We start from the raw sequence: 12825 nt of genomic DNA, 5'->3' as shown, positions 1-12825 counted from the left end.
CCAACAGTTTAGGAATTAGGTGCAAAAAAAGGTCCCAAATAAGCATTTTTCTTGGTTTTTGCACAATAACTTTAGTAAAAGTGAATAGAACTCTATGAAATTTTTACACAAGGTTTATGACCACAAAAAAGAGGGTTGGGGTTGAATTTGGGAATATTGAACCCAACAGTTTAGGAATTAGGGGCCAAAAGTGTCCAAAATTAAACTTTGTTTGATTTCATCAAAAAATGAATTATTGGGGTTTTTTTTTTATATGCCAAATCTAACCGTGTATTAAGCATCCTAATGTTTGGTTCGTACCTATTATCAGGTTATCTGCATGTTGATATCGTAAAATATCAGCTGAGAGACATAATATGAAGCTTTTTGTCGAGTGAGCGTAGCGAACGAGATCAAAAAGCCTTCATATAATGTGAAGCAGCTGATATTTTACAATATCAATATGCAGATAATCTGATAATCGATTTATCGGGCTATATTTGCGTGTTTCAGAAGTGTTTTCTTTGTTTCACCAGCACACAAAAGATGACTTGATAAGTTCGGGTCAAAGTTATTAACGTCGGTTCAAACATTATGACGTCGCTGATATGTCCGGGTCAAAGTTATTAATTGTCAACGTATTTGACGTCACAAAGACATGATACGGAATAATATTAAGAGCTGAACAGAGTGATATAGACAGTGGGACGACCGATAATGTTTTCAAATTGGTCTACATTAAGGTCCAAAGGGTCCAAAATTAAACTTAGTTTGATTTTAACAAAAATTGAATTTTTGGGGTTCTTTGATATGCTAAATCAAAACATGTACTTAGATTTTTGATTATGGTCCCAGTTTTCAAGTTGGTCCAAATCGGGGTCCAAAATTAAACTTTGTTTGATTTCAACAACAATTGAATATATTGGGTTCTTCAATATGCTGAATTTAACCATGTATTTAGATTTTTAATAATTAGGCCATGTTATCAAATTGGTCGACATTGAGGTTTAAAGGGTCTAAAATTGAACATTACTTGATTTCATCAAAAATTGAAATTTTGGGGTTCTATGATATGCTGAATCTAACCATGTATTTAGATTTTGGATATTGGACCATAATAGGTAAATGTCCAATTTAAAAATTTTAAGTTTTTAAGTTTAAGTTCTTAGACCACATGCATTGTTTGTCAGAAACCTATGTTGTGTCAACTATTTAATCACAATCCAAATTCAGAGCTGTATCAAGCTTAAATGTTGCGTCCATACTTGCGGAGCATCTGGATTTTTTATATTATAACTGTTGTTTGTCTTTGTCTTTTTTTGCCATGGCTTTGTTGACACTTATGAGTTTTTATGTCTCTTTGGTATTCTCTGCTTCTCCTTTACAAGGCATGCGTGTTTAAGGCTATGATTTAGAGCTTTTTCAATGATATAAAGATTTTTAAAAGTCATCTTGGGCCATAACGAATTGATTTTTTTTGTTGCTTTTGTTCCATATCATAAAGTAGCATCTAATAGTGTAATAAATAAAATTTGTAACGGAAAAAAAATGTCGTAACTACAATCCCGTTTCCTTTTCACGAATGTGACCAACTGTACTAGACTATTATTAAATCGGGATTGCGATCACATGAGCAACACGACGGCTGTAACATATGGAGCAGGATTTGTTTACCCTTCCGGAGCACTTGAGATCACCCCAGTTTTTTGTTGGGTTCGTATTGCTTAGTCCTTTGTTTTCTATGTTGTATTTTGTGAACTATTATTTGTCCGTTTGTATTTTTTCTTTTTTAACCATTGCGTTGTCAGTTTATTTTCGATCTATGTGTTTGGCTGTCTCTTTGGTATCTGTCGCATCTCATTTATAAGAACGATTTTATCGGGTAAAATCGCTCAACGAAATCAGCTGCCTGTAACTGACTATCCTAGTTTCACTTTTTTCCGCTGACATTCGTAGTACAAATGTAATCCTTGAACATGTTGAGCGCATGCGCAATCCATTTGCAACAAAGGTAAAATTGTAGGTCACATTAATACGGATTCAAGTGAGATTGAATTAATGACTTGAAGCAAATTATGCAACAGCGATGTCATTGAGTTTAGTTTGATACCATTGAACCAAAGTAAGTGGTAAAAGAGAAATATCATTCTATTTTTATGTTGGAAACAAATAGAAAACACAGGTTCATGCTTGTCTAAATCGCAGCTAACCAAATTCAAGTTGAATGCTTTCATTACTATTTTTTAACCTTGTATAAATGATTCATGCCGTATTCTTTAAGAATTGTCTTCCATCGTTCATGCAGTTCAGCTTTTGATGTGTTCCAGTATTTCCAAAGAAGAGGTTTATACCTTTCCATGTAAGATAATATGTATTTGTTACCAGGGTCCATTGTGAGAGTATACCCTGACATAACTACAACATTTGATATTCTACAACAGATTAATGTCCTCAGGATATCTATTTCTGAAGCTGTAAGTTTTCTTTCTGTTAGATATCCTGCTATGATGTGCCCTCCTGAATCTAGTGGGTCCATACATTTACACTCCGTAGACATGTGTGCTATCAAAATTGCTAAGTCAGCTATTGTGTAACTGTTATTCATGTCCAAGAAGTCAATTATACCAATAACATCGCAATGTCGTGTTTCCTGTGGAACGCTGGATTGATCACAGCCCTCTTTGAGCAGAATGTTATTTTCATTAAGGTCACCGTGAATAAGTACTAAAAAACGACAAAATATATTTTAATTCAATGCAAAAAGTAAGTCCTTTGAGTTTTATTTATTCGTTCTTTCATTAATGTAACCTATATTGTCCGTTCTTTTTGCTCGCACATTGCTATCAGTATAATGGACTTTTAATGCGATTGGCATACAAGTGAGAGTTAAGCTACCTTTAAAAACCAGGTTTAATACATATAGAAATGCCTGTGCCATATGTCAAGATTATAACAGTTCTCTATGCTTTTAATGTGTTTGAACTTTTGATATTATCTTTTTTACGATAATTTCCGTTTCGAATTTTCCTTGGCTATCAGTATTTTTTGTTATTTTTCTTTTTTCTAAATCTATACACTTCTGCAAGATCTGACAATTTCGACGTCAGGTGACATAGATGGTTAAATGACACATTTGGATAGTTAAAACAGGAAATCCCTGTTCATTTTTGGCTTCCGCATAACTTTGTGCGAACGTCTTTATAGTAATTATACGCGATTATTTCGTGCATGTACCTGTTTTTATAAATGTAAGATAAAAACCCATTTCGTTGTATTCTATAATGGTCATAAATAAACTGTTCACAAAACTTGAATATAAAAAAATACTTTTTTCTGTATCAGATATAGATAATTATAGATGTATTTGGCAAAACCTTTCAAAATGTTGAATAATCAATGTTGCTCAACTTCAAATTGTATTAAGCTTTTTTATCGTGTTTGATTCAACTGCATTTTTTTGTAGACGAAATGAGGGTCAAAATGGTAAGTCTGGTATTTATAATGAATGTGAGTTCATCTAACATTTAGAGCTTTTATAGGAAAAATGATATTTTACTGAAGTATATATGATATACGCCAAATAATTAGAAATAATACAGTTGATTAAGTATATTGTAACGTTTAGAGATAACCATAAAAACATGGAAATGCTATGCAATGGGCGGTAAGAAGATAAATTGATTTAAATATTTTTAAAGTTAACTGATTCTGGTCTATTTCTTTGATTTTCGATTGGTTTTTTTTTTTTTTTTTTTTTTTTTTTTCAGAATGGAGAAGCAATAAAGTCTAGGGACGTTACACTACATTAAAAAGGTTCTTTTCCCTTTTTTTGGGGTACATTAATATCATCATCGTTACTGTTACGTGTCAATGTATGAAAGAAAAACTCTGATGGAGTTAATAGATGTTGGTTTTGAATTTTTGCCAGATATTCGGAATCCTCTGTTTTTATCTATGTTGTGCCTTAAAAAAAACCCTGGTAACCACTACTATCTTTCCATAATTTCATATTTTGAAACAGAGTAGCGAATACTTAAAATCATTTTCGATTGTTTCTTTATCAGAACGGAGAAGTTATAAAGTCTAGGGACGTTACAGTTCTTTTCCTATTTTTCGGGTACATTAATATCATCATCGTAACTGTTACGTGTCAATGTATGAAAGAAAAACTCTGATGGAGTTAATAGATGTTGGTTTTGAATTTTTGCCAGATATTCGGAATCCTCTGTTTTTATCTATGTTGTGCCTTAAAAAAAACCCTGGTAACCACTACTATCTTTCCATAATTTCATATTTTGAAACAGAGTAGCGAATACTTAAAATCATTTTCGATTGTTTCTTTATCAGAACGGAGAAGTTATAAAGTCTAGGGACGTTACAGTTCTTTTCCTATTTTTCGGGTACATTAATATCATCATCGTAACTGTTACGTGTCAATGTATGAAAGAAAAACTCTGATGGAGTTAATAGATGTTGGTTTTGAATTTTTGCCAGATATTCGGAATCCTCTGTTTTTATCTATGTTGTGCCTTAAAAAACCTGGTAACCACTACTATCTTTCCATAATTTCATATTTTGAAACAGAGTAGCGAATACTTAAAATCATTTTACCTTTCCTTAACTGACACAACACTGGTTTCACTTGTTCGATAAATTCTTTTATGATAACATTTACAAGTTGTGCATCTTCCTTGCTTTTCAAAGCAAACACGAAATCTAAAATTCGGGGACATTCTGCTAAATTCCATTGGAAATTTCTTTCTCTTAGAAAAGCATCATCAAAATCCTGAAAAATAAATAATTAAATTTACTTAAATAGCTTTAAATATGTTCATACATTATTTTTCTGTTATATATCCATCCATTTCCCATTCTTTCCTGAAGTGCACTTTTCAGTTTAATGAAGCATATAAATAGATGCCATCTTCTTAACAAAGTAATATATATCAAATGAGGAGTTTTGTTTTTGTTAAATCACATTGACGAAATCATCAACAGCAATTGTAAAAGCAAAATTGTTAAGCAACAGAAGATCTACAAATAAGCCAACATGGTAAAATAATCAGTTTAACCCGTAAAAAACTTATTACTCTTGGCAATGTTTTACAATTTTTACAAAAACACATAATAGATAGAAACAGAAATAACAAAAATGTTAAGCAAAGAAGATTTACAAGTAAACATCATGACCTAACTTGTAAATTGACATCATAATTACAGGAGCTATTGTCTTTGAAAGATGCTTTTTCCATTTTATTTTGCAGAAACCATAAAAGATAGCGAAATTGTAAATGTGGATGATGTCCATAAATCAGATTTACCAGCAAATCAGCATACCCCAAATTGTCAACCGACTCATACATTAAGTTTATGTTTAGAGCTGTGTTTGACTATGCTATATTTCTGCTTTTTTTCTGGAAACACATCGTACATGTAGTTATATCTAGTATCGTACTTGTAGTTATATTTAGTATCGTACATGTACCGATAGTTATATTTAGTATCGTACATGTAGTCATATTTAGTATCGTACATGTAGTTATATTTAGTATCGTACATGTAGTTATATTTGGTATCGTACTTGTAGTTATATTTAGTATCGTACATGTAGTTATATTTAGTATCGTTCATACCTCTAGAGCAACTTGTAATCTACCAACAAACTTCCCTATGTTGAATAATGTTGCTGGAACATATGGCTTAGAAATAGCTATATCTCCTTCCATGTACTTCAACATATAGAAAATGTATGGGCCGTCAACTTCTATAAAACAATGTGGTTGTGAGAAATAAAAATATTTGTTGATCCTTTTTGTAATTTAATTCATAATGTATATCTTTGGTTTTGAAAACTTGGGGTTTTGCTTTTCGGATGAAGGTAGATCCGGAAAAGCGCATCGGATGCACCAACATTATTAAGTGTTCTATACCTTTTAACACGATACTAATATAAGAAAACGAATGTTTGAATACAAATAATGAACGGGTCTTGTAGCAGTACTTTGTTCTTATGTTGTGCTGAATCATCACTATCCTAGATAAGGGGACGTTTGAGCGCTCACAGACATGTTTAATATTGCACAAAAGGGTGTGTAGATAACACATATTCCCCCCCCCCCCCCCAAAAAAAAATAAAAAGGGCATTAGCTGCGAGATTAAAAATATTATTTGTTTTTGTTCAATCATTGATGAAAAGAAAGTAGTGATTTAATAAGTCGCTTTTAGCAGTCAGTTTGGTTCAGTTTTATTAGAATGAAAAGATACATCGCTGATAAATTATTCACTTACAAGTGAATAATTCGACCTCATTAAATCGGTATTTTTGTGAGCTTAAATTAAATCCCTAGGCAAGAGATGGGTTACGTATGAAAAAGACGTTTTCATCTATTATTGAGAAAAGAATATTAAAAAGGAAGATGCGGTTTGATTGCCAATGAGACAACTCTCCACAAGAGACCACATGACACAGAAATGAACAGCTATAGATCAACGTACGGCTTTCAACAATAAGCAAAGCCCATACCACATAGTAAGCTATAAAAGGCCCCGAAATGACAATGTAAAACAATTCAGACAAGAAAACTAACGGCCTAATTTATGTACAAAAAAAATTAACGAAAAACAAATACATAACACATAAACAAACGACAACCACTGAATTACAGGCTCCTGACTTCGGACAGACACATACATTCAGAATGTCACAGTGTTAGCGGAATACGAACCCTCCCCTAACCTGGGACAGTGGTATAACAGTACAACATCAGAACGAACTATAAAAATTAGTTGATAAAGGCTTAACTCATCAGATGGATAAAAATACAAATACTGTCAACATTTGAGGTAAAACAAGAGTAAACCATTTGATATGACTGGTTCGATTTACACAAACTCAATCTTATACAGGTAAAAACGATTATAAACATATTTTCAAATATTTTTGTTAACAATATAATATCAAACAGACATAGAAAAATTAAATTGCACGAGTTCGCTTTTTATTTACATTTTTATGTATGTTTATGTCGGGACATATGACCGTCGGTAGTCTTCGGAGGTCTCCTCGATAATTGATAAGATGACATCTCAACCTAAGTAAATACACACGAAATGGTGATACATGTTCATGTAAATTGAATATTAATTGTGTTATGTTCTTTATAGATTAGATTTATGTTTTAGTATGCTTTAAATCAATTATGAGAATTTAAGTCAAATCGGTGAACAAGCTAAGACAGTTATTGCTCCTTTTAAACAAATACAATATTCTGTTACGATTTTTTATTACTTATTGCCTTTTATAAGGTTATATCTAAGGTTACCTTTAGATTCCTTAGTTACTCCTTGTAGTGACCACATTTTCCCTTCAACATTCTGTACAAATTCCTGCCCAGGAAATTTCTTCATCCGCAGATGTTTTAAGATTGCATGCTGTGCTTCTGTAATAATGAGAATTATTATACATCATATTTCGTATTGTTCAACTTTTATATCGTGTTTATTTGTCCCATGCAAAATATAATGACGTGGGGTGGGTTGGGTGGTTATGACCTTTATTTCCCATGAAGGTCTTGCACAGTCGGTGAATTGTGTTGTTCCTTTTTCTCTGTATTTTTGATAAGGACGTCTTGTTCATCTACAATGATCGAGGCTATTATCAACACTGAGGTTGTGGTAATAAAACAAAATACGCATAACTATAATGATCATACAGATATATTGGAATAAATAATTTAATAAAGTAGAAAACGATTACAAAATCAATATGAAACCCTGTTATTTTGGAATGATAATTCCCGAAATGATACATTAACGAGTGTACAAAACGCTCATATTTATTTTAATACACAGACATGAATCGTTTTACATTTGTCATTTCGGTGTCTTTATAGCTGAAAGTAAAAGATTTATCAATTACCATTTAAAAATGTACAGTCCAATTAAAATAATGTTCTTGCATCATATCTTGACTTACATCCAGGAATTGATGTTTGAAGGCGGTTGGTACAAAATTAAGATTATGTATTGTACAGCGTAGACCAGCAAGATGATAAAATATTAATGTATACACCTTAAATGTAAATGTTAATATTTTTATTACCTATCAAACCTGGTGTCTTGGAATCTTCCAAGTTCAGAACCTTCAGAACATAGCCTGTTTTGTTGAAATCTTTAATATAGGCATTTGTTATAACAGGGTCTACGGTGATATGATAGTTCCTGTCATTGAAACTATTTAATTCCTCAAATTTCAAAACATTCATACCATAAAACTTCAACGCAAAATCACTGATAAAATTGTTTGGAATTAATGGCCTATTTTGTTGGTTTGGTTTTAACAGTGTTTTGGATTTATCAGCGTCTAATTCATTAAGTTGGTCTTCAATGCTACTTTTGTTTTGACTTTGGCTTGGTGCTCCGTCCAACATTTTTGACTGAGAGTCTGCAAATCAATTGTAAGTATATGGCAATGAATTCTAAATAAATTCACAAGACAAAAGGAAAAATAGATGTGGAATATTTCTGTGTATGTAAAAATGAATTATATAAAAAATAGTAGAACTGTGAGATTTTGCCAACTAATGATACACCCACATTTAGTTTTAGTTATCAGAAAATTGAAGAGATATAAATCTAAAAACCCATTACTCGGAAAAGGATGTTCACGTAGAGCTAGATACAAAAAAATCAGGAAGCTAATGTTTGTATTTTATATGAAAAGCGTGTCAAAAATTTCATAAATGGGTTGTATGAGTTGGAATAATATTTAAGTATTCGATTAACGGGAAGTAAATCAGTTATGAATCTGAACCTACATCACATGGTATTGTATAATGCTATTAAGTCCGATGACAACTTTCAGAACTGTTCTATTTGTATTTTCTTGGAAAAAAATAGGATGAAAAAATTCATACGAGACCATAATATTTAGAAAATTCAAGTATCCGGTAAAGATGTTAAATGCTATTTGCCAGTGTTTCAAGATAATGCTCGTAACATATAAACAAAAATAAGGTAAAAGTGCGGATAACTTATTCTTACCGTAGATTTATAGTTAGCAAAACCTGTCCAATTTTTTGGGTCTTTGATGCTCTTTATCTTCGTACTTTATAAGGCGATTTTACCTTTTTATTCGAGCGTCATTTAACATAAATGATGAGTCTGTTGTAGACAAAACACGGGACTGACGTTTAAGTTTTTAAGCCGGGTTTCTATTATGAATTTATCTTATTAGATATGTGTTTGTGTTTGTTTTTATTTTGTTTTTATTATTTCTAACTTCGGTGTTCACATTAAAAAAGGCTTTACCTTTTTTAATAATTTCTTAGAAGTGAACAATACTTTGTTTTTATAAGCTCCTGCATGTTATTTAAAAAAAAATGTTTTTTTATTTGTTTCATCAAAACACATGTTTGGCCCGATAATAATTATAAACAATATCACAAATGTTGGATGGTCGTAGAAACGAAAAAGTAGAAGAAAGAAGAAGATAGAATGAAATTAAATGTATTTTTAAAAACACAACAAAAGTTAACGAAAACTTGTCAGTCCATTCATCCCTATAAAGTATGTTTACTTTTCTCAATATACCGTATATCGTGTGTGAATTCAGCCTTTATATGATATATTATTATTATATTCAATCAATTAAATTCATTTCAATAAAAGTAATCATGTAAAGTTGTGTATCTTTGCTAAAAAATCACTTTATTCGTGTTGATGAAAAAATTTGGAAAGTTTAGAAATATAATATATATTGTAAATTTAAAGTGATATGAAATTCTAAAAAATACACACTCTTACCTGTACTATTAAGATACTATTAAGATACTATTAAGATACTATTTTATTTTTTTCCACTGTCAGACCTGTTCTTTGTTGATTAGTAGGACGGAACCGTTTTACGTCATAATTTTATGACTTGTAGTAAATGACTTTTAAAATGGAATATCGTTTCACTTTAAAACCAAATAAACTAACGACCAGCATGCATACATACACCGAAATGAGGAAAAAAACATTAAAAATATTGACCTGTAGTTGTTTATTCTTCGTAATTGAGGCTCTGGTGGCGAGTTGTTACACAAGCAACCATACCACATCTTCTTATCTTTATATAAAAGGATATCATTGAAAATCTAATTATGCTCAAGTCACACAGTATCTCTTAACAGCAAGGTATTATGATATCTCAAAATGAAATATCCAACCTTGTTATAAGTGTGTGTTGGTAGAAACTAATAGACATTTGTAGTTCACTATAATGATACATAGTGGTTTAAGTATGAATTTATTTCCCTATTTCATTTACGTTAAAACATAACATTTTATTTTAACTTTCTATAAAATTGAAGCATACAATTGTGTAATGGGTGCGAAAAATCATTATATTTCCATCCCACTGAGAGTAGGCTTTAGGGCTATGTACAGTGTCCCCGTCTCAGCGCGCATTATCCGTTGCCTAGTATTAATTCAAAACATTGCCGGTCTTTGTGAACTTTTAACATAAATATCGTATGGATTCAATATCATCGGACACCTTTGACAAAAACAAAAACAAAAAACTGTTTCTAGTTTTATTAACTATCATGGTTATTTCTTGGGGAACTTTGTCAGTTAATTATTCAAAATCGTGCATTTTTCTCTGTCCCTTTTCCAATAAAATAAATTAGATTACAATATATAAATAAAAACACATCAACAATAAAGCCTTCTCGAATGGACTGATTATGCTTTGTGCTTTTTTTATTCCATGTTTTATTAACAAATTCAGCAGTTTACTAATTTCGCGAACTTTTTATGACCGAACATTAACCGAAGCATTAAAACTTTTGATCTTGATAGTGCCAAATCAAAATTTATATTTTAAAACATTTTTTTACTCTGTATATGGGTCATTTTCAAAAAATGTCGAATTTTGAAATTGAAAATTTATTAAAAGTTACTTATTCAAACAACCCTCTACATAAGCAAATCAAAACAAACAGTACTTTAAGAACAACATATTAAAAGATGCAATCTTAATGATGTCATACAAGAATATCTTGAAACATTTTTTGATCGGTGGTACAATATTTTGTCTATCCTGTTACCATTTTCAAAAGAAATTTTGGGTTATTAAGAAAAGGTTTAGATAAAATGTTAAGCTTGTTTTACGTTACCAATTAGATGGTTTTCAAGAGAATAAACTTCTATATATATTCATTCTGTAAAATAATAGATTATATGCCAATTTTCTAGGTTGTACTGAAAAATGGCTCTAAAAATTGGTTTTCAAAGGTTGTAAAAATTACCACCAGTAATGCAAGTCTAAGATAGCAATTTATATTGTTCGGCCTTTTTTCACCCTTTCAAATAAACCCAACATCAAGTAAATCCCTCATAAGTTAATTTACTTTTCTCTTTATTTCGTTGGTAACAGGAACGTACGTTTCTGATATATCACTATATAAAAGTCTATCCTGTTACCTTTTTGTCTATCCTGTTACCGATATCAGTATTGCACCTGCATATGCTTAATTGGGAAGATTAAGACGTTATAACCTTAAGATGAGTTCAAACAATGAAATATTTCATTCGTTTTCCACCTACATGTTAAGATGAAAAATTTAACGACGTTTTTGTCTATAATTGTCTATCTTGTTACTGTAACCATAGCAACCATAGTAACAGGATAGACATAACAGGATAGACAAATTTCTTCGTTTTTGATTGCTGTTGTGAAATAACTACTCCCTTTGGTGAAGTGATTATGGTTTTCTATTGTGAATTTGGTTTCCAACACGTTATTGCTCTTTTTACAACCATACTGTTAGTGTAATTAATCAAAATGGTTGGTAACAGCATAGACATGAAAAAAAGTACGCTCTATTTTTTTCACTAAATGTCTTGAAATTTCTTTTCTCTACACTGTCGTTCAAGAGGCGTTTTAAATGTAAAGATTACTTTGCATTTTTGAAATCAACGCAGACTGATTCAATATTCATAGGGAGAATAATTTAACGACTGATTTAAGTAGCGGTAACAGGATAGACATGAACCTCCTGTACGCTGATTGAATTTAGTTTGTAGATAATCTGTTATATACAATGATAAAGAAGCTACGATTTTTCGTTAGAATTATAATTAACGTTCTTAAAAAGTCCCTTTTGCAGATATCAAGGCGATCAGAAAATCGGAAAAAAATCATTTGAAATGTGTTTTTCTGACAATGTACGCACACAAATACCCCCAAAATCGGACTTAAATACAGTTTCATCTTATCAAAATAGATGTAAGATGTGTTTATTATTAATGTTCTGAATCACAAATCCGACAAGCTTTCATTTAAACCATTACAACTGAAATTTTCATTAGAAATAAAAATTTTAGCATGGGTGTACTGAAAATTCGACATTTTTTGAAAATGACCCATCTAACAAAAAAAAAAAAAATCCGAAAGAGATAAGAAAAAAAAGAGACACAAGTTAAGGTAAACAAATGGAGTTATTCCTCTTTGTACTGTTTCTCTTCCCTGATGTTTTAAAGTTTTCTTCTTTTTTTTTAATTATTAACAGGTACGTAAATAAACAACACCAATACCAGTATTCAATCAATTCTGTGTAATTGTGTGTGTTATTCAAGAAATAGAGTTAATTAATCGTCTATACAGGTTTCTAGACTTTTCTCACGAAGATATATCAGAGAAAATGTATCTGGATACTATACACCGGCCAGCCTTTTCATTAGATCATTTTTAATATCAAGAAATGCATACCTTATTACCACAAGCACTTCTAGTGCTTCTGTTTATATGGATAGTCGACCTTTCCGTAGATAGAAACAAGTGCCTACAGGTGCTAATCA

General features: G+C 31.1%; 1 protein-coding gene across 1 annotated transcript; it reads right to left on the bottom strand.

Moving 5' to 3' along the window:
* Positions 1-2109: 2109 nt before the first annotated feature.
* Positions 2110-12825, bottom strand: LOC143071965 (hydroxylysine kinase-like). Its single transcript, XM_076246687.1, has 6 exons — positions 12737-12825; positions 8081-8422; positions 7302-7418; positions 5613-5743; positions 4591-4765; positions 2110-2703 (listed from the first exon to the last, which is right to left on the bottom strand). The coding sequence occupies exons 2-6, from the start codon at positions 8406-8408 to the stop codon at positions 2216-2218; spliced, it is 1239 nt and encodes a 412-aa protein (XP_076102802.1). The 5' UTR covers positions 8409-8422; positions 12737-12825; the 3' UTR covers positions 2110-2215.

The sequence above is a fragment of the Mytilus galloprovincialis genome, chromosome 4 (assembly GCF_965363235.1).
Source record: "Mytilus galloprovincialis chromosome 4, xbMytGall1.hap1.1, whole genome shotgun sequence".
In the NCBI taxonomy this organism is placed as follows: Eukaryota; Metazoa; Mollusca; class Bivalvia; order Mytilida; family Mytilidae; genus Mytilus; species Mytilus galloprovincialis.
This window is presented reverse-complemented; position numbering and strand designations above follow the sequence as displayed.

Bases quoted from the DNA above. Each gene is read 5' to 3' on its own strand.
- LOC143071965 (XM_076246687.1), bottom strand. From the start codon at position 8,408: ATGTTGGACGGAGCACCAAGCCAAAGTCAAAACAAAAGTAGCATTGAA. The intron at 7,419-8,080 runs GTAATAAAAATA...TCATTATTACAG, and splicing joins CAAGACACCAGGTTTGATAG to AAGCACAGCATGCAATCTTA. The intron at 2,704-4,590 runs GTAAAATGATTT...GTCGTTTTTTAG, and splicing joins GTTGTGTCAGTTAAGGAAAG to TACTTATTCACGGTGACCTT.